The 23708-nt window shown below is 41.6% G+C and overlaps 1 protein-coding gene across 1 annotated transcript; it reads right to left on the reverse strand.

The window, feature by feature from the left end:
- Positions 1–1800: 1800 nt before the first annotated feature.
- Positions 1801–21906, reverse strand: kcnn2 (potassium calcium-activated channel subfamily N member 2). The gene is made up of 8 exons (XM_076104099.1): positions 21136–21906; positions 20743–20838; positions 10970–11388; positions 10533–10674; positions 10239–10349; positions 10003–10130; positions 5048–5117; positions 1801–2076 (listed from the first exon to the last, which is right to left on the reverse strand). Exons 1-8 carry the CDS (start codon positions 21904–21906, stop codon positions 1801–1803), a joined length of 2013 nt encoding a protein of 670 aa, XP_075960214.1.
- Between the last annotated feature and the right edge of the window lie 1802 nt (positions 21907–23708).

Below are 23708 nucleotides of genomic sequence, written 5' to 3' on the forward strand. Positions count from 1 at the left end.
TTAATACAAATTGTCACACAATAAAAAAGGATGCAGTCCAGTCAAATTGTATATTTTTTTATGTTTAATTGTTTATTGTTTAAGTCGCATACAGTATAATCTCTCATTGGTTTCTATGTTGCTGAAGTTTGTGGACTGAACATCTGTCATTCTGTTGACCATCTGACTGACTTATTGGTTAGTGGCTGTGCTGGTTGAACAAGATCAGTGCTGCTGAATTGATGATCTCCTCTGTCAACAACTATGTTCATACTGTGAATATTATTGTCTAGAGGGTGTATTGGCCACATCAGGGCATTTCACACAGTTGATATACGCAGATAGACTGTATGAAAGGACAATGACAATATTTCAATCAAATCTAAATATCTAAATTTCATTAACATTGAAACTTCCAAACCTAATAAATGCCACCCACTGTAGGTAGATCCACCAGCTCTTGAACATTGCTCTTCCAGCTCAGCCAACAGTGTCATCTAAAGCCTTTGCTGTAAAAAATAAATGCAATCTGAAGAATAATGCCATTTCTAAATAGTCTATAATCAAATTCAGGAAAGAACCTAAGAAACAACTTTATGTATCTTAACTCCAGTCCAAGAAATATTAAACCATGTGCTAGATATGCTGAATCTGTCACTTCATACACTAGTGTTTGTTTAGTTGTACGGGGTGTGCTTGTCCTCATCAAAATATATAAAAATAGGCATTTTCTTTTTAAAAGGTAGATACGGTTTCAGCGAGTTGTTGTTCAGCATCTGTTGTTGCTCTGCTGGGGTAACAGCAAGCATAAATAGCACAGGAAGAAAGGACAGGAGGTGAGACACAGCAAGACAAGGGGTAATTGGATAATTACTGAGTTTGTGATCACTCAATACATTTCTGTAGACCGCTACAGGTCTAAGTTAATGCTTCTTTGTGGAGAACAAAAAAGGGCTTTGACTTGATTCAACACTAGCCACAACTTGAGAATTGACAATAATAAACCCATGCCCAAACATCTCAAATGTTCTTCTTTTTAATGAGCAACGCATCTTTATATCATATGTCAGTCAGCATTGAAGTGCATTGATTAAAAAGTAAGTGCAAGTACAGATTTTGATGCATTCATTTTGACGAGAGGATTAAATTGTTTGCAATGTCGCCCCAAAAATAGTCATTCTACAGGGGCACTCTGCAAAAGAAAACCGCTATAGTTGATGCTGTTTCTAACCTAAAAGATATATGCTTTTTTCCCCCCTCATTTCAAGCTTTCTTAAGTTATCTCTGAGTGACAGTGTGCAGGAGCGATTTTCATCTGCTATCTGCTCTCAGTTCACTCCAGTCCATCAAACACAGCACATTTCCCCAAAATCACTGTCATGCTTCCTGACTGATTTCTCAGTGATTTCTCAGTTTGCATTGAGGAAAACGGCGACTGAATCAAGCCAGCGGAAGCACAAAGTCTGTGAGAAGCACTATTTTAGTGCAATAGTTTCACACATGGTAACCTTGCCACCTAAAACTGGCTATCTCTGCATAGAGATGGAGTAGAGTTCATATCGTACCCCCATCGATAGGCCTTTTACTGAGGGAAGAGCCATTATTTGTGGTCATGTCACCAGAGCAAGGATAACATCATCTTTTGAGGTAATAAAAAACAAACAACAGCATGAAGTTATCCATTAAAATGCATTGTCCCCAGTATCTTGGATTCTGTCATCAGAATTTGGATAATACTCATTGAAACCATAAGGCTTTACGATAAATGCAACTTGGCCATATGATGGCAAAAGTCCTCAGTGGAGGCATTCCCCTTGGACTCTAGCTGCTCTCGGAGGAGGTGGGCGGTGCTGTGGAAGACGACCTTCGTCGGGACACTGGCTGTGAGCGCTCGGGGCTGTGTTTGTCATAAGGCTGGAGCTGCACCTCCAGGAAGTCCCTGTGCTGCTGGCTGATGACCTGGCTGATGAGTCCCGGCAGAGCCTGCAAGTTACTCAGTAGAGTCTCCAGCTTTGTCTCCAGCAGGGCAATCCTCTTCTCCATGTCCTCTCCTCTCTCATTTAAGTCCGATATCATGTCATACATGATGTTCTGAGTCTGGAAGAGAGGAGAGGGAACACACTTAACATGATCCTTTTCCAAATTGGTGTTTTTTTTTTGTGATGGACAACCTAGAAATACTATATGTATCCATTATTAACAAGCAGGATAATATATAGAAAAGAAACACAGGCTTCTTTAATACGTCAATAACTATACAGTTGAAAGAGTTCATTCTGAAAAAGAGATCAAGTGGAAGACTGTGAGCTTCATATTGAGAGATTCACTTTCAACACATTCAGTTCAGACTTTAAATAAAAAAACATGAATAGAACAACTGTTATTGTCTTACATAAAAACAATTAAAGGATAGATTCACGATTTTTCCAGTTTGTCTGGAAATACAATATTCACCTGCTCATATGTACATTGAAAGCGTTCATTGACTTCGTTGATTCAACAGTCATTTTGAAGTTCGGTCGAAGCCAATATGAGGCTTCAGCAGTTTGAAGTAGACAAGTCAACGGGGTATCCTCTAAAGTTACGGTCTTCTTAGTTTCCTTTTAGTGCTTCAATGGACAGTGTTTTCTTACTGAGCTATGGTGGAAAGAGAGGAACAAAGAGGGAATTTTGTACGAAGAACAGAGTAACGTTGGAAGACACCTGCTTGACGTGACTGACTCAGATTGCTGAAGCCTCATATTAGTTTTCAATGAACTTTTAAATGCATTTTTTTGCGCAGAACAAAGACGGTGCATTTTGTATTGTTTTAGGGCAAAGTTGAAAGAAATGTGAACCTGTCCTATAATCTCAGCATCTAACATAAAATGCCAAATGGAATGGTTATGGAAATATCGGCATGAAAAGCAGTTCAAACTGACAAATCCAATTCTACAAGTTAAATGCTTTTATTTTGATGCTATCACAGAGTTATCCATTTTATTGGCTGCAATTTCCCAGCGAGAGGAGAGTAAATTCCACATTAAAAAAGGTCAGTCGAACGTCCTGTTATGTTACAACTTTCCCTTAAAAGCTGGCTGAGAGGGGTCGATTTTATATGACCAGTTTACAAGAATTCATGTTTCCATGCAGACCATGATTACATTAGCCTGAGACCTTGAGGAGACAGGAAAGGTGTTTGCGGAGTTTGCATGATGCTTTCCTGCTCTTCTGATCCATCAACCATCGGCTCACGGACCTCTAAATGTACCTTTAGTTGCTGCTTTTTAATTTCCGAGGTTCAGTTTTCAAGAATAGTCAACAGCACACTAAATAAATCCATGTCACATTTCAGATGTGGTGTGGTGATGATGCTGCTGGAGGGCGGTTACTGAGGTATTATTCAGCAGAGGACTAATAATCCCTGGCAGCCTGGAGGCGTTGCCATCTATCACTTACCTTATCCTCTTCTGATTTGAGGGGGGGGGGGGGTATGGATAGGTTGTTTATTTGAATTAGTGAGAACTAAAGAAGCACTGACACCGCTCAACCTGACGGCTGGTGGAGACAAGGGTTTCACTGTGTTACTTACATAAACACTAATCTGATCCTGACTTGTTGTCATGCGTAGATTTAATCAGTGGCTCATAAATGCAATTTGACATTTAAACAGTTTGTGTAATGCTAACCAGACACTAACATATTCTGATGTATTGTCTTTTCCACATGCAATCATTCCTTTGATTAAGACGTTGATTACATGTGGAGCTGATCTGACCCAAGTCTGGGCCTCATCTGTAAATCATGAAGTGTAACAAGAACTAATTAAAAAGTGATGTTGTGAAATGCTATAGACCAAGAAAAGAGGCCCAGTAAACCATTAGGGAACCAATATAATCAATAGAGGATGAAACTGATGGCGCAAGAATATATGCCATTATTATGGAGCCACTTTAACTGCATAGTGAAACCACAAAATTGACACCATCGACCCATTTCTGGACAAGAGAAAGAGAGAGAGAGGAAAGTGGCAGAGATTGTTTCAAACAGCTTGAGTAAGCAATTTAGCAATTTGAGGACAATGAGGACATTTAATTCAGCCCGAAAGACAAAGTGAAGAAAATGCTGTGGAAAGAAAAATCATTCACCCAAACAGTGCATCACTCGAGTCACATAAAATGAAAAGCCACATTCTATATTAGATAGAAGAGATAATGAGTTATAAGGGGATACATTGTGATCTGAGGGATTTCACATTGCACTGCAGTGGCGATGCAGCTGCCAATGATATGTTCAGCTCTATTTCGTTTTTTCCACTGAGAGCACGAGGAGACTGAAGCTACTCTGCCCTCTTATGGCAACAGACTCTTACAGCAACGATTACAGATCCAGCTGAGTGGCACTGGCTTTTAGCCACCTTATATCCAATGTCACATCCCGACTCTCGCTGCCGTTTTTACAGCACAAGTGCTTGGGCAATATTAACTAGGCTAATACCTTTCATGACACGCTGGCCTGGATGCAGTTTGACTGTGCTGTACGTTTGAATGTCAAAGCTCTCTGCCTTTCTATCCTCTCTGCCTTTAATTCTGGCTGAATCATCAGATCACAGTGTGTCTCCCTTCCCAGGTTACTGATTCTGCTGTGTCAGGCTGGCGAGCTGCCTGGTCTTTCCCTAAGGTTTGTCAGCTTCTCTTTCGTGCATCTGGAGGCAAACATCAGAGAATACAAAACGCCACAGACACAAAGGGGTCTTTGTCACTCTCGTTCAGTAATTTTGCAGAGAAAGTGTCCTGGGGATAGCAATTAACGCTGTGAAATAAAATGAAGTTATTATTTCAAACCCAAATCAGAATCTCAGGTGAGTGCAGACAACCAGCAGCATCACACAGATGTATCTTTAATCACCCTGTGAACAGCCTGTCTGTTTATTTGACACCTGTAGACTTTGATCATATCAGAAAACACAACTAATTCAGCGAGTGAACTATAGCATGCATTGAATTCAATCACACAAAGGAAAGAAACTTATCAGGGTAGCTGTGTGTCCTAATGTACAATGCAGCAGTAGACTGTAAGTCTAGCTTACCTTAGCAAGGTCCACTAGTGAGTTTGCTTGGTCATTCAGCTTGCGTTGCTCCATTTTAACACTTCTCAATCTGAACACAAGACCATTCAGAACCCAATAAATTAACGCTATCAGAATTTTGTCATTAAATTTGTGCACACACAAGGCATACACACGGAGAACACTCCTAGGACATGCACAGGGTGTGTGTAGAGAATGCAGGGGTCAGTCTGTTTGGTTGAGTTGCATGCACGTGGAGAAGAGACCACAGCGGGTGGGAGAGCTGCCACTGAGGAGAATGATACCAGCACCCAACCAACACAACCAACACATCAACCATAATAAAGGAACGAGGCGGACTCATGCCACTCACGTCCTTTAGCTTCTTGATGTGTCAGATTATAAAACACCACAAACGGCTACAAGTTCTCCTTCTGGTTCAACCAACTTTTCTCTGTTTGAGTATATGAATGATTTAGTCACTCAAAAAGCCACATATATCAAACATTGTTTTATGTGAACATAGAGACTCAAGTTTCATCTTTGGAAAGCAGCAATCTGCACATATGTGGACCGTTTTCCTTTTGAGACTTCCAATACAAACAAAAAAATAATCGTTGCATCAGAATTGAGAAAACGTATGCCTTCACAATTTGCCACTTGAAGGAATCCTGTTCATCTTGAATCATGACTAGAAAATTAAACATGGCTTGTTTTAATAAAGTCATCATTTTTTCCAGTGACAATAAACTTATGGCCCAAAATCTTACTTGTAAAGTCTGCAAAAATGAACTTGCCTCCTTCATACAACATGCTTAAATAATTCACATCTCCTGTTTAATTAGGCTTCTAAAGCCTGTTCTACTCATCGTCTCAGGGGGCTCAAAAACAGCAACTATGCAGTATTGTGGAGTGTCGACCACACGTGGTTTCAAGATATTAAAGAGGTATCTTTTTCCAGAATCACCCACGCATGCTAAATTAAACTTGGCAGAATACACAGAATAGCATCTCGTTGGCAAGTCTGCAAACATTCCGGATACAAAAAAATAAATAAAAACCACCTTTAACTGACTGAGACATGAATGCAGTTTGAGGTGATTACAAGGTTGTGTGTGAATCGAAGGCAAACAGTAATGAATATCGAGAAGGGATTTAAGTCTGCTAATTAGCTGAGATGCACCCATTCTCATGCAATGCCGGATCACTTCTCTGTTTCCTGAAGACAGGCAGATGTGCAGTGAAGATGACAGGTTAGACCAACAGAGGGTGCCACGGGAGTCACTAAAGGAAACTACAGGCAAGGGACGGTGTCCTGATAACCGAGGACCGAAATGCTTCATACAAAGCAGACTCAAAAGACAAGAACAGAATAGAAAACTATTGCACTTTTATTATTCTTGTATTCATATGAAAGAAAAACGGGGGCATCTAAAATGATGGAAGTTAATAGGTACTGTATTTCATGTTAAATGACTTTGCAGTTGATGTAAGACCTAAAAAATTACACATTTCACAGTTGGATGACCAACAGCTTTGAGATGGGGTCAAAGCACAGGGCAGCTTGAGGTCAGGATAAGGAAGCTCACGTGCCCTGTCTTTTATATTCTATGTGTCTCCTTCCCTCAGTCAATCACTCCTCACGGGCATTTCTCCTTTTCAATGGCCACTCTAAATCTGCTTGCTATTCATCAACGGAAAACGGCTACGCTAAGCTTTTTAATACCCCACTAAATCAGTTAAGGCAATCTCAGTTAGTGCTGCACCATATTTGTTACCCTCTCAACTTGCTGTCTTTGTCATGACCTCCCTTCACCTCATTGTGGAACGAAATGCTAATTTCTCTTCAGTGCAATGGCGAGGGTGACCATTCTGCAGCTCGTCATTCTTTTTCCTGTCCCCGCTGACGGCTTCATGCCGTCGGTCACAGTCGCAGCCCCTCGGGCTCAAACGGGATTGCTCGGAGACTTTACCCTGACCTTCCTCTCGGGTCAAGTTCCCGTGTCTCCAATCCTCTCATCTCTGAGCTAACCGGCACTCACTGTCCTGCCTCTTGCTACGATTCCCACTTCAACCTTGTAGATGGAAAGAGACAGCTCCCAAAGGGGATGGTCTGACTGCACAGCTGCAATGGCCTAAAACATTACATCCAGTAAGACAATTGGTTGCATGCGTGCAACATCATGCCTGTAGTGTGATAGCCCGCACCATCCAAATAAACTCAGGGGTGATAAAACTGTCTCTACAGCTTACTCTGCTATTTCTTCTTAGTGCAGAAATGCATGACAGCCGTATGTCTGTGTTATTATGCTGTTTACCAGCCATGATAACACCATTGCAGCGTCTTTGCTACTGTGTCATCCAACAGAGAAAAGGAGGAAAATGTGGCTGCAAAAGTAGCAACAGGCGTAACAATGGTTCCACACGCCGAAAGATGACCCTGAGCCCTGATCTGCATGAGCATGTTTAACATGACTTGAGGGCTACGGTAAATCATATACTTGTGTTACTGCAGGTCTGTCTCCTGTGGAGCTCTAGTCGTCATCCTTCGGTACGTGAAAGCACAGTTGATTGGAGTTTAATCAGTGGCTTTCTGATTAAAGATCAAATTCTCATCACATCCATGCAGAAATGGAAAGAAAAACACCCTCCATCACCGATAATTGAAATTCACTTAATATTCATCTGTGGGTGTGTTTAGAAAGTGCAGCATGGGTCTACTAACTAATAAGAGTTGAAAAGGTGTTTTTGCTGGTTATTTAAAGCTGTTTGTTTGCAAAATGCTGAAGATTGAAGGAAAAATGTGAGACTAATGTGTATTTGATCAAATTGTCATGCTATTCAGTTGAACAGACATCTAATAAAAACCTTTGTAGCAGTTTAAATGAAATAATCTGGCAACATTATGATTGTGTCATGTGAAACCATTCAATCATTGCAAACTACCACATTTTTTCATGGCATGAATTTCACTTATCAAATGAAGGAGTGTAATTTTTTAGTCACATTATTGGGTTCAAGGACAAGCTCTCTTTAGCATGCACACAACAGGTCTGTATCTACATGTGAGGCGAAGACTTACTTTCGAGCTCTATTGCATTGTGTCGACACAAACAGGAAAAAAAGGAAACATGAAGTAGACAAATGAATTATTACAACATCAGATAAACATATTCAGACGGCAAAATCTGTTTGCTCAAATCTTGCTGCTGGGAACCCTCATCTCTACGCTGTCACCTCACCTCTGAACAGCAGCAACAATTCTTTCTTGACTTATTTATTCCTGCAACCAGGAAGTGTTATCTCTCTGTGTTTGGACTGTTTACGCTAGCTGCAGCTTTGCTTGCTCTCCTAGTCTAATCCCTTTTTTCCACACGAGTCCTGGTTATCAGAAGTCAATCAAAACAAACTTTCCTGTAAACATTCACCAACGCAGACAGTGCCTCCAAGCGTCTACGGCCACAACTGTTTACACCACACATCCTTTACAGTGATTGAAGACTTCTGAGAAAGTCTTTCACAGCTTTGACCAGAGGAAACGGGAACAATGATATCTGATTTGATGTTTGCTATCGCCTCAACACGGGTCAATGATGGCTGTAGGACCTTTCCAACTCTCCACTTGAGCGGTCTGCTGGCTGTCAGGCCGCTTCCTGTCCTATATTCATCTCACCTACAAGCGATACTTAAAACTCTCAAAGATAAGGCCTGTGAACACAGTACCTCATGAAGTAAACAGATAGAGGATAAAGGTGTGACGGTAGGATGTTGACACCATGCTGAGTAGTTGTCCTTGCACACGGTGCTGGACGTGACTTTTTCCCCACTGAATCTGGTTCTCTATAGATTTAGCTTTAGCTCAGAGGGATTTCCATTATTAGGCTGTTCTAGAGAACAGGAGGTGGACATGAGACGCTGTCATCACCGCTGCAAATCGGATGAATAACACAGCAAGGACATAATGACTCGACAAAGCAACCATGACACAAAAATCTGGATGTGGGTTGCAGCAGCAGCAGCAGAGAGTTTGTGTATTTCTCTACCTCTATGCCCTTGTAATTAAAAACCCTGATGTCTTTGAAACATAAATGTAAGATTAATGAGCAAATCAAAGTTGCACACCACAAAGACTCATATATGTACATAAAACCACAGAAAGCAAACAAACATACAAACAGGGGACATTTTACTTGAGCATAACGCTACATTTTAACAAAATCCCTGCTCATCTAGTGACTTATTCTAATAAAGCAGTAATTGCAAGAAGCCACAACCTGGATGTGCTTCTAAGCACTGTAGGTTGAAGAAAAACCAAGAGCGAGAGGTGAGGCTAAAATCAATACTTAGATAGCACTTCGGGGGTCCTCGGGGACCCACTAAAAGACTAGCTGACAGGCAAGACAAGCAGAAACCCAAGTGTCAGCCCGACATCTGATTTACAGCGAAACAAACACCAGAGTCAATCTGACGGCAAAAGGTGAGAGAGAGATCAATATCATACTGCTGTCAATTCTGTAACTTCAGAATATTTCAAGTAAAATGAGTTTCTGGAATAATTCTGTAAAACTGAGAACCGACTATTTACATAATATACCAACAAGCTTCTGGGAAGTTTCCCCAAATGTCATTCAGAGGAAAATGCCAGTTCACAATAATTTTGATAGAAATGGCTTAAAAGAGCCTCTAGTGTATCAGTGAATACTATTTACATAAATGTAGTTTTCTCGCATATTTTGCCACTCTTTATGCTGCAGAATCAATCAACATTATCACATCGGCAAAGTTAAAGTTAGTCAAGTCAGGTGAAACAAGTACAAGATTCTTCAACAATACAAATACATATTTTTGCTACAGGTGTCAAACAAGTCAGATTTCAGGTTGGTGTTGCATCGGTACACCAAGTGAATACACTGCGGGATAAAAGGCATTAGACGGACATGAGTGGCGAGGTCAGGGGTTGAGAGCGGGGTACCTACTGGTGAATGGCTTGGAGAAATTTCCTCTGGTGCTTCCTGACTCTGGCGTGGTCCATCTTCCTCACCAGTTTGGTGTTCTTATAGATGAGCCACGTCTCCCTGAGAACATTCGCAGCTGTGTTTTTCACCTGACGTGCAAAAAAAAAAAAAAAAAAGGGTAGCACTTGAGTCAAGAATGTAGAAAGGGGAAATACCTTTGATGTCAAAAATAACCGAATTTGGGAGCTTTCACTTACTCTTTTTGTTAGCTGGGTGTCCATCATAAAATTGTGGACATGTTTTTCAGCTTTGGTTAACTCCAGTTTCTTTGCCACCACAGCCACCACCAAGGCAGTGCAGCCAGCGCCCTGTGACACAACAAGAAACAACAAGCACAGAAATGTAACTTACAATTTATTTCCAGCCATGAAACAGTAGAAGCATGTTAGTTATTTTCAGAAAAAATATCAAGGCTTTCTGTCAATATCAGAAAATATTGACTGGTAAAAAGAACAAAAACTACACTGGAGCACTCAGTCTGCCTTTCTCACCATAATGCCAGTCAGGAGGCAGACTCCTTTCCCACAGTATGTGTTCGGAACCATATCCCCATATCCAATGGTAAGAAACGTGATTGAAATCAACCACATGGCTCCTAGAAAGTTGCTGGTTATGTCCTGGTTGTCATGGTACCTGTAATAAATGATAAATGCAATAGGTTGACTGACCTTCATGCACCCGATGCAGTCCAGCTTCACTTTATGACGTTTTCTCATTTAAAAAACCTAAAACAAATCAATGTAGAACTGTACATATGAAAAAAATGTGTCTGAATACTGCAGAGCTTTAATCTTTTCTTGTAAATCATTTAATCTTCAAGTTCAGACCCTGAGTGAGCAATGAAGTGTGTGTATGTTTTCTATTTTTATGCCTTATCTATGTTTCATGCTGAGCAGTGCTGCATAGCGTGAGAAACGGATCCAGGCACCTCTCGCAAGCTCTCACAGTCCACGCTGCGATGATCCACAGCGAGATGGTGAAGACCAGCAGCACGGTGCCGGGACAGATGGTCATGAGGGTCTTCATCACAAATCGTGTGTTAAAGTTAATCTTGTTGAGCGCACCGATGCTGCGTGACGAGGCGTCCGTGAAGAGCTTGCTGTGCAGCAGCATGACACGAGCGATGAGGTACAGCCGCAGGAACATGGGGATGGACAGGATGATGTCCACATCTGCATCCATCTTGGATGGCACGTAGGAGTAGGCCAGGCGTGCTGTCCAGGTAAAGGTGTAGTTCCCTGGGATGGGGTGGATGGCGCACACCAGGATCTCCAGGCAGATGAAGAATATGCGCTCATATGTCATGGCTATCCTCCAGTCATCAGCCGCGTTGTCCACCATAAATAACTGCAAGGAAAGGGCACAGTGAGGCCAATGGAGGGTAACATTTCCATCATGCTGACAAAGCAAGCTACAGGAAATCATTAAACCCCATTAAACAATAAGTCACAAATAGCCTTGAGTCATTAAATCATATTATTTTGTCACATTTTCTAAAGACCATTGCAGTTTCTTTCCCCACGTTGTCGCCTATTTAAGACGAATGACATACAAAACATTATTTTGTGTAAAATTCACTGTGCTTTAATTGGAGGAAGAAAGAAAATAATAAATAAGTGATATGATAAAGGGACGATGCTACACTCTTTCAAGGGCAAAATGGCCTTCAGATAGGCACTGAGATATCTGAAAAAGGTTGCAACACTGAAATATCATGACTTAGATTTTAAACACAATACAAAAACAAACATGGTGTTTTATATGTTTTCACGGCTAGCCATTTGACGCTATTCATTTATGTTTAATACAAAAGCCCCTGCGTTAACCTATCTCAAGGTTCAAGCATTTTCAAGGATGATTTCCAAATGAATGTGAAATGGATGGAATGCAACGGCTGTCTGAAGGGTAGAAAGTTAGAGCTAAAACAATTAGTCAATTCAAATTTTCAAGCAAAAATAGTGAAAACATGCCAAATATCCTTTGGTCCCAGCTTCTCAAAAGAGACGATTTGCTGCTTTTCTTTGTCATACATATCGCTGTAAAGTAAATATCTTTGGGTACATGGGGCATTTGAAGACCTCACATTGGGCTCAGGCATCTAAAACTCTACAGCAAATGGAAAGAATGCAATCAATATGTGATTTACAGTAAGATAGCCCAAATAGTCCAAAAATGATGCGGTTTCTCTTTCTGCTTTCAGACTCCTTTGAATATAAAAGGATTTTAAGAATAAGCGTTACATTAACAGCTTGCATTCTCAACTTTAAAGCGTTATACTGATGAGAACATCTGCCGCTTCCACATTAGCGTTAGCTTCTGATCGCCTGGCCACCCCGACCAGAAGGTAGGCTGTTCCACTGGGGAGTTCAGTGTGGGTGGATTTCAACAGCCCTCATCACTCTTCTCCACCCTGTCCTCCGTCATCGCTTCCTCACTTGGTCACCTCTGCTGCTGCTGCTCCCTCCTCTTGTTCCTCCCCTCCCTCCTCCTCAACGCTTTCACTCCAATCTACAGTTATCTTCGGCCAGAAGATTCACTGCTCGGTGTATTCACCCTGAACTAACGGCTGAGCCCATGACCGCCATCGCCAGCTCACTCACAGCCATCCCCGGTCATGCTTACAGACGTATATACACTCTCTCAAGTTTTATATTTGCAGGTTTGGGTTGCAGATTAAATGCTATCAGATTGTATTAGCTCCCCCTACATTTCTCCAATAATTCCTCTTTTTGACACGCCATACTGATATTCCCTCACAGCTGTTCCTGCTCTATCTACTCAATCACCTCAAGGTCGTCTGCTTGTGTACAGGCCTTCACAACTGGCAATAGATATTTCGCAAAATGCTGCCGTCAGCAAATACAAGCGAGGTTTCCTGGCGGCTGTTCTTGCCATGAGAGCAGAAGCTTCTCTAAAGGGGAGAAAAGAAAAACTGCACACGATTACATTTTGTCGGACACCTACTTAATATGCTTAGTCACTAATTATACTATGTCCAGTAATTCTCAGGATTACAAATGGAAATATACACAGTGCAATGTTTTTGCTTACAGTTTAGGTAAGTTTGTCTTTCAGCTTCGCTCTACCTTAATATTCAAAGTGTACAGTTTGGATTTTCAGTTCCTCCACGAATAAATGGTAAAGAATAGGTTTATAATGGTTAAAATAAATGTTTCAACTTTTTCATGGCCCACATTTATATTTAACGTCATCCTTTTCTTGCAGCATTTACAGTAAAACAAGCCTTTTTTTGTGCGACATGGATCGTAAAGGTACGTTTTGCCACATGCAGAGGACAGCAATCATCAGAATCAGAACCGTTTATTGCCAATGTATGTAACATACAAGGAATTTGTCATGGCAGGTGGTGCATAACATTAGACCATCAACAACAATCAACAACATGCCTCTGTATCAGGGCTTTTTTCCGCCTAGTTTCTAGTGGCATCAATATGTCGGTTTTCAAACACAGTAGATATGGACACACACAACCACACACACACACACACACACACACACACACTAGAAGCACACATCACAACTCGGCATCTTGCCACATACCCTCCATTTAGTTTAATTTGGACATTCCCATTATAGAAGTAAAAACTGTTCCAATCCTGGAGGGCTAATGGGATCAGTGACCTAGATTTTACATTTATCAGTGATATGTAACGTAAAATTGAAGTGCTGACAAAGTCATATTTTTCACATTGAAATAAAAGGCGCTATACAACATGTTCAAGGACAAAGAAAGCACATCAAAGGCAATAACGTAACACTGAAACTTTTCTCACAGACATACATGAATGCTCCACATACTCCAGCTTGACAGCGTCAAAGGCGCTCTGACGCTACAGCTCAGCCGCCTGCTTTGCTTGAACACAAAAACCTTCACTGAACCCACAACAGCAAACACAGCACGTTATTACAGCTTCGGATCCAATTATATGTCCAACAGCCACTGTGCAAGAAATATCAACTGTCAACAAGCCGGCACATTACAACGAAAGAGAGGACAAGCTGCAGCTAATACAAGTCCCCGAACAAACGGTACAACTGACCCACAAAGCCTCTGCTGCTCATTTATCGTTATTTAAAGGCGACAATCAAAGTTTCCCCCAAACACAGAAAACAGACAAATTAAATTTTCAGTGGCAGTTGTTCATATCAAATGAGCAACACCAAGCTCTTTTAACAAACTGACATCTGTCCGAGAAGTGTGTAACTCTAACCGCAGCTCGTCTTGTTCGCTTTCCAAGTGAGTGTAATGTAGACATGGAAACACAAGCTGTGACTCCACTCTGCTGCGGTGTCTTACTTACAGAGTTAGAGCTCTGAAAGCAGCCAAATCTATTGTTTGGACACAGCACAAGCAGCGTTTTATTTTACATTTTAAACAACAAACCGACCCTGTCAAAGGCAGTTACAAAGTTTGTTACCTCAAAACAATGTAATTAAACATTTACACGCAGGTTGCATAAGGAAAGCCTACTTGGTGGGTAAAAGCAATTATGGTAATGGCTGACCTGAAATACAATACTCAAGGGCCCTTTACCTCAGAGCATCAAATATTCCATGCAAGCAGCAGAACCAACAGCTATGACAGAGAGGTGGAGGAAACTACGATGGGTGTTTTAAATCATGTCAAAATACGGAGGAAGACTGTGAGAGTCAGGCCTAAAACCAGACAGTTGATGAAACAGGACACTAAATTAGTTACAGGAGGCTGACAAATAATTCAAACACAGCGAGTAAATGGATTTTAAATGTGAACTCACTTAATTACAGTCAAGACGTGTCTTTAAAGAATGAAAGCAAAGAAGACTGCAGTCTGGCAATCAGCACTATGGCACATGCGTTTTAAAGCATCACAACCCCAAAACCAGAGGCTCAAAGAGTCCAAATGAGTCTAATTTGTGTTGGTCAAGTAGTTCTCTGTTTTTGAAAATATTTTCTGTACATACAATATAAATCAAGCAATCATGTGTACCGAGAATACAACAAGGAGGGGGAAAATAGAGAAGAAAAGATCCATGTTCTTCAAAAGGGGAATGGTCTCAGAATTTGCCCATATTTTGGAATAACTCATCAATATGCTAACATGCGCACAAGGAAAAAAGCTAACATGCTGGTGGTTTTTCCAGTTCACTATCTCAGTTTCACTGAAAGCAATGCTCTCTTTCTCAGGAATGCCCTGATCACATTCAAACAGTTACACAGTCTCACCTGGAAGATGTCCAGTACAACCAGTCTGCTGGCCACTAAGCAGCTCCACTGAGCAGTTGGGGTTAAGAGAGTCTCGCATAGCCAGACCCATCTCCAAAAGCGCTGTGTCAGCGCTAGAGAAAGGTCTGGGTCCACACGTTATCAATCGGCTATGAAAAGAAATGCTCTGGCTCGTTTGTATTAATTTAAACCAATCACAATCACGTTGGGTAGCGTTAAACATAGGATATGAGGAGAGGACGATGCCGGCTGAAATAGGCGGCTAATGGCAGGCTTATACCCATAGTCTACATCCGGTGAGTCAGTTTACGGTTAAGGGCCTTGCTCAAGGGAAGCTCAGTGGTGGTTATAAGAGAGAGTCATGTCTGCTTTTCACTTTTCCCACCGGACTGGGAGGTTGGACCGACAACCCTCCGGTCACATGCACGCTTATCTCACCTTTACGCCACCACTGGTGTGTAGCAGGTGTAATGTTTACCATGTTCAACATCCTAGTTTAGTGTGTAAGCATGCTAACATTTGCTAGTTAGCACAACAAATAAAGTACAGCAGAGCCTGATGGGGATGCCATTTGTTTTGTATTTGTATCGTAAGTATTGGACAAATTCAAATTTTGAGTTGACAATGGCATCAGATTAAAACTGAAGGGATCACCGAAGTTTATTATACTTCATCCTGACGGAGACATGAATGTCTGTACCAAAGGGCATTGCAATCCATCCAATAGTTTCAACATTTTACTCAAAACCATAAATGTCAACCTCATGAGGACCCTACAGTAAAAGTCAGGGGGTCACCAAAGTCGATAGGCTTCACCCTCTGGAGAATCACAATATCTGCACAAAGTTTCATGGAGCTTTCCATCTGGACCAAAGTGGAGGACTGACCTAACGACAGCCCGACTATCATGGCTCGAAGAAAAATCAACGGCAACATTTCTTTCCAGAAACAATGTCCCTCACACCAAACTGAGAGAGAGAAGAATTAATCACAACCTGGGAAAATCAAAGCTATCTACAGCCAGATACCTTCATAAAGGAATTTGGAAACAATGTATGTTTGTTATCTAAACCTTCTAACCTTAACCCTGGCCAAAATGCCATCTCTTTTCCAAAAATGGCATCCTCACAGTGACAATAAAGTACACATACATTAAGTTACTGCATTGTGCAACACATCTCAGAGAACAAACAGCTGATACAGCGACCACGAGGACGATTTGAGGGCAAATCAAGCTTCTCTCAGCTTGTTTTCTGATGGACACCAAATACAGTCTAATCGCTCAGAGTGCAGGCCCCTCGCTCATCATGGGGAAGTTTCATTCATGTCGGGTCGAGAGACAATACAGCTGAATATGTCCTGGGATCATTCTCCGCCTGCCGCTGTCCTGCGTCTACACGGTGTAGTCTCGGAGGAGTTCACCTGCGATGCTAAGCTGGGTTGGTTACTGGTTTCACGACGCTCAATATAACTAATGGAGTCCGGCTCAATATTTAATCTGTGTAATGTAGAGATGGGAACATATATCTTGTCACTGAGGATGAAATCGCTCAATCTCATTAGTGAATTAGGTTGCGAGGTTAGACATTAATGCAATGCTTTATTTATGATATCAAAGTGAGCCACTAAAAGGCCACTTTGCTGAGTAAATCCGAAGCTGTTGCTGATTCAGTTTGCTTTTGTTTCTGAAATTAAGTCTCACATTTGTATTCACATTCTTCTCTTCAAGCAAAGTAAAGCAACTCTGAGCCAAAGTAAAAGCTCATATAAATATTTATTTATTATAGCTGCTGGAGCCAAATGCATTGATAACCTAAAAACATCTACCTGTTTAAAATAAAATGCAGAAGAAAATTTAAACGCCATCAATAAATCATTTTCAGGATTCTCAACTCATTGGGAGGCTGAGCGTCTCTGCCCTTGAAAGCCGGTATGTTCAGTGAAAACATTGAGGTCACCAGTGGTGGTTATCTGACTCCAGTCTGGAGTCTCAGGTAGAGGACAGATTTCACTGTGAGACATGCAAAGCGTCTCCTGCTGTTAGACCATATCTCTGACACAGACACACCACCCAGGGGCAGTCTTACAAGCATGGCCAAGTTTGACTCCACTGGCAGAGTTTTGGCGATGTGTTGCTGTTTTATCTTTCCTGCAGATTGTAAAATGTAATACTGTGCAATTGTGAAACATCAGCGCTGACTTTTATCACAAAAAAAATACACATCAAAGACAGAACAGACGCAAAAGCATCTTGCATTAGTTTAAGAAAACTCAGCAGAACTGTCATCACAAGGTACATCGACGCAGCAGTGGCCTCAACACAAACGCCTCTCGGCAAGCGATGCCTTTGATGTGAGAAGAAGAGAAAACTTTCAAAATGTCAGTTTCTGTCTGTTTGGGAATTAGGTGAACTCATCAACCATCTTAGCAGCGAGAGCAGGAATATACTCGCGGCTCGTAGCGCATATCAGACTTTGACAAAGACAAATCAAAGTCATGAAGCAGCTACAGACTCTAACCTCCATTTCCACTCACACCGTACAGTAAGTCGCTGCCTGCCAACGCAGCAAACTCAACTAAAAAGTCTTACAAGTCCTCCGGCGGATCGCCAGCGGTTAACAAAAGACATCATTGGGGCTGAATCAGGCTGATAACATCTGAAGAAGTACACGATAAAGCTGAACAACATCAATGTGTTTAAAAGAGGATTAAACATTAATGCTACGTATCCGAACTGTAGATGGGGGTACAAGTCTAAGGACATTTAGCTGGACATGGACACACTGTTTCTCTCTGTTGATACACTTGGCTCAGTAGGTCACCATCACTGCCATTGCAGTGCAGCAGATTTAACCAGAAACAATTCAAACGACAGTTGGAGTCAAACATCTACACCGCCTGACCTGACCTTTTGAGTTTTCAGTCACTCTGAGGAAAAACTTCTTGTTTTTGTACCCGATAAAAATGAGAGGGCACAGTCTTTACTGAGTCTGACAAGCAAATTACTTTTAAGGGGTTAGAAGTGGTGAGGAAATATTTCATCATCCTGACTTACGCTTCTAACTACATCCGACAGGCACCTGCGAGTACACACGGGTGTGCACGCATAGTCTACTTCACTGCAGGAGCAAAATTAATTTCATGGAAAAGTGCACTTTAGAAATAGCACTCTACTAATATCCCAAAACACATTCTGCTCATCGAGAGTAAATAAACAAAAACAACAAAAGTAAAGGTGACTTGAGTCAGCGTCGGTTGGATGGGAACACTACAAGTTTGAAAATGAAGTAAGAAAGAGAGCTGAAATAATTCATTTTTATCAGATGCAAATGAAATAAAGCACAGAGAAAATCCAGGGCAAACACACCATCCAGAGCAACTGTGTGTGCGTGTGTGTGTCATTAGCAAGATCGATTTTTTATAAATGTGTGTGTGTGTTTGTGTGTGTGCATGTGTGTTTGTGCAAGCACACATGTCAGTCTGTGGTAACCAAGTAATGAAATAGGCATACAAGCAACAATAGGCACAAAATCCCCTCAGGCAGGGTAGCAAAGGAGCAGCTGGTGTGGTGGAAGTTAAAGCAAACACTAGGAACTGGTTTCAAATAAAAGACAGAGTCAGGTTCCAGGAACTGGCTGATGGTTTGTTCCAAAAAGGACTTGATGAATTAGGTGTTCAGGCGTTTACGTTTGAATAAATTGTATATAAATCATTGTGGAGAGGGGTTATGTGATGAAAAGTGCATTGCAGTAATCCACTCTGGGGCAAACAATTGCTTTAATAAAGTTTTCTAGGTCAGCAAGAAGGGAAACATCTTTATCGGGAAGAGAGAAGGTTATCTAGGGTGAAAAATGTTTTCGATATCGACGTGACTGTCAGAGAAGTCTGGATCAAAGAAGTTTGAAACAGCCTTCGTGTGGGCTAAATGTGCAGCTCCTGACAATTAACAGAAGAAAAGCTTGTTTTTGAGCTAAAATGAAAAAATTGCCTGTAGTGAAAGAAAGAATATTGCTTCACAGCCATTTTAATGTGTAAAACCGAGGCTTCAATCTTTTGAAAACTGCCATCGTCAGCATATTTACCAATCCAGATGTGCTGCTGCATCACAACAGTCAGAATACATGCACAACAGTTGCTTATGAAACTCACTCTAATGGAAACCTGCTGTGATGAAAAAGTCCCGTTTGAAAGAAACTAAATCAATATATAATTTAACATCAAGACAATCAAGAGGTTAAAAAGATCAGTTTAGGAATTGAATAATTTACACAGGATTAAGTAAAAGGTGTGGAAGAATGAACATGATACTCATGTTAACTTACATGCTCTCTAATTTATAAAGAGCAACTGGGAACTGTCCGCCAGGGAAATTAAAACACTTTTGTTATGCATTGAAATATGGTAATGATGTCTGTGCATTTCTATCATCCCTCATAAAGAAAGGTTTACAATGAGGCATCTGAAGGGGGCGAAACATTTTACTGTTGGGCTATTTCAATGACTGATACTCCCCGGGGACTTGTAAACACTAAATATACCAACAAGGCTGATGAATATACTGTAGCCAATACTATGAATGCAAAAGCAACCTCATGTTTAGTCCAAATGTTTTTGGTTCTACTAAAACATATTCTACATCTTGAATAAGAGCAGATGAAAACAGCTGGATCAGCTCAAACTATTCAGCTAAAGGCATTGAAAAAAACAACAACATCGCAATATTTCATTCATTAAGATTAAACATGATGAGTTATGCTTCTTTTCAAGTGAAGTCTTCTCTTTTAAGCTGATTTAATAAAAAAAAGAAACATTCATTTTGTGGCTGTACAACAAAGACACAAGTGCTGAAGAGAAGGGAGAACTGTGAGTAATGTAACAATCCGAGGCAAGGTCATAAAACGCTCCACGTGTTGGAACATCTCAGGAGAGGCTGACAATCTACACTCATCCACTGAGCCCTGTGAGGAGTCCGTAAATCTTATCAAAATGTGTAATGAACTTTTAATGTGGCTTCAAAAGATGATGATCAGTCTACAGTCTATAGTCATTAATGCAATCACAGGACTGAATAGATGTTCTGTCGTTTAAAGTCATGGAACAAACATTAGACATTTTTGCTGGGGAATGAAGAATACTATGATGAAGAGTAAATATGACTTCATTGAGTAATTACACTGTCCCACACTGCATAGAAACTCAAACGTAATACTTCAGTTACTTTCACAATAAGTTATTTGATTTGGTAGATTTTGGCAAGTCAATAAAAATCATCTTTTCTAATCTGAAAACACAAATATTCTGCTAAACATGTTCAGTACCACACCAATTTGTGGCATCCTATAAAGTTGTAAAGGCGTTAATTGAACGTTAAATTGAGCATGTACTAAATGCGATGAGACATCTACTGTTAAAGCAGACTGCTGCTGACCCTTCAACACCAACAGTTAAAGAATAAGAAAAGTGTTACAACATTACCTGGATCTCTCTTGCATGGTGTATGATAATCAGCCCCAGGAGAATGATTGTAGAAAGGCTTATCAGGCATTTTAGAGCTAAAGAATAGAGGGACTCCTGGAAAAGAGCAACAACACTATAGCTAAACAACAAACATCATGACATTAAATCACATTCTGGTGGTGGTAAACCAACCCTATTATTTGCAACAAATTCTGACATATGATATATGTTTGCACTATTGGGTGGTTGGACAGCAGTGGGCCTTTTGGCCTGCATGTGGGACACTTTGCAGTGAGCCTACTTATTTAAAGTGACTGATATTCTACAACACCTTGAGCACAAGTTTTTTGAATGACCTCTGTCAGTCACATGCAACTAAATCAACGGCGTGGGCTTTGTGTAAATACGTACCTTTCCATAAGCTCCCCATGAGAGTTCAGTCTCTATAACCATAACAACGATCCCAAACATCCCAAAGATTAAAGCATAGTCGCTGAGCCGCTTCCTTTTCTCAAACAAGGCCCTCCTGTGCCCGAGCTTTTCCCCAATGTTCTGGTTCTTCTTTTTCCCCGATTTACCGCCGCTGTGGCCGCAGCCTCCCGCTCCGTCTCCCGATGCGTAAGGCATCAGTGTGGTGGAATTATTCTCCGGCTTGGATACTAAAGTGTCCGACGCATCTGCGGCTGAGATGGGCTGCAAAGGCTGTGACTCGGAATCGAACTCGTGTATGTTTCTGCGGGACGAGCTCAAGTTGCTCAGCGGCCGCATTACGCCGCCGTTGTATCTGCAGCTGCTCATGGCTATTTCATTGTAGGAGTTACTGTCTTTGTGGCTGCTGCCCAGGCTGCCCCGCTGCCGATCTCGGCAATGCTGCTGCTGATGGTGAGGATGATGATGCCTGGATGAGCTACCATGACTTGAGGGTGTGAACTCACAGACGCTGTACTGGCAACCTTGCCTCGAAGACGTTTCTGAAGGTGTCCTTAAAGTTCCCACAGTGGTCGGCGACGTCCCGCGAAAGATGAGGCTTTTTCTCGCATCACAGGTGCAGCTATTGCAGGTGCAGCTTTGGTCGTGCTGCTTGCCGATCCGATCCTCCCGCCCGCAGTAGTGCTGGTACTTACAGTGCTTGAACTGCTGCTCTAGAAAGGAATCGTTCTGCAGCTGCAATGGGGTTTCCATGTCAGTGCTGCCGTTTAAAGCAGCAGCCGGGTACCACAGAGCACCCGACGAAGGGCGTTATGGTACTTACGGGAGGACAGGACCGCTGCATGAATAGACCCATTTCGGCTCCGGTAGAATGTGAGCGGAGCCTCCGATTGGGCAGGGGGGGACCAAAACAACTGCCTCGACGTCATGAAAAGGTTGCAACCATGAGATGTGAAGCCCAGCCTTATTTAATCAGGATCAACAGTATTATTGCTTTGTGATTTTTAAGATCATACCTGCACTGTTACACCTTTAGAGAGATCTGAACTTGTATTTTTTTTTTTTTACTTTTCTGAAACTGCAGCCAAAAGGAGAGTGAAAGAAGAGAGTCTCAAAAGTGTAAATTGAAAATATATAAAAGGTGTGTGTCTAATTTGTACTGCTATTAAATATCACCTTGTGCACACAACTCTGCATTGTGAGATATGTGCCACAGGTGTGATTTATCTCACACAATAGCTATCAGCCAGGCCAAGGCTAATCATAAATTCCTGACTGATTTCCCATTTATTGACTTCATAGGAAACACACGTAGCTCGCTGTCACCGCTGATTTACACGGTGCCGACTCCATTCAGCTCGTGGGCCGCTGACCATGTGATCGTGCAGGCCTGTTGCACCTACATGGCCAGGGCTCGTGTCTGCAGCAACAGACTGATGTGACCGCTGGTGGCTTCGTTATTAATGGAGTAGAAGAGTTATATCACCCCGAGGAAATACAGCCAACTACCCGAGATTGAGCAGCTGTGGAGGCATAAACCAAAGGATGAAACCCAATCATCCACACGTCCTGGCGTATGCAGCAGCAACACATTTAGTCTAGGACTGTTAGGCTATATTGGAGTTATGTTTTTGTCTATTTGTAAGGGGATTATGGTTAGAGCTGCGCAGTCTGCTCACACGGCTTTCCTCGCTTCAGTTGCATTGGAGTCGTTAAGTTGTCTCACCCACGAGACCAGCAAACAACAATAAAGAATCGAAACAACTGCAAAGTTGCAGGGGACGAGTTTAAAATGTATACATGTAGTGTCATATTATGAACATATAGTCATATGTAGTGTTTTTGAATAGGACTTATGAATGTGTTGCTGTTCGCGGAGCTGGAAGTCAGTCCATTGTGAACTAACTTCAGCACCGTGGACAGCTCCACTCGCTCATTGATCACTACCAACCCTTTAATAAAACAAGCCCTCTGCACAGGATCGCAATGCGCACTTACTCCTGATTGGCTGGGTCCACATACCACGTGGCACCCTTACCTTCACAGCTTTTTTCCCCGTTCTCTCTGTGCATCCAGTGAATGAAGTCAGTCTGCATAAATTCAAGCCACGTATCTTCAACAGGATGGACACGGTATCCTCTCCGGACGTACATGTTATTATTGTGGGCGGGGACACAGAGAGAGAGGAAAGAGCGCCGGAGAGTTGTTCATTTAAGCAGAATGGGGATATTTGTACACGGTGTTACGATACGGGGATGCATGTTTTCCAGTTATCTTTAACATTGCACACAAAATAGTCTGTATTTTCCCTCATTTATGTCATGAGTTTCTTCCCAGTAATCTAATCAGAAGCTTCATAATCACCATCGAGGCTCACCAGCAGAAATTAGTTTTAAGGAATCTGAAAGTTGATATAACTTTCATGGAGATAATATCCATATCTATCTATCTATCTATCTATCTATCTATCTATCTATCTATCTATCTATCTATCTATCTATCTATCTATCTATCTATCTATGTGTCTTACAGCACAAAACCTTGCCTTTCCAACA

This window comes from Anarhichas minor, unplaced genomic scaffold, assembly GCF_050575085.1.
Source record: "Anarhichas minor isolate MPS153535 unplaced genomic scaffold, ASM5057508v1 ptg000002l, whole genome shotgun sequence".
In the NCBI taxonomy this organism is placed as follows: domain Eukaryota; kingdom Metazoa; phylum Chordata; class Actinopteri; order Perciformes; family Anarhichadidae; genus Anarhichas; species Anarhichas minor.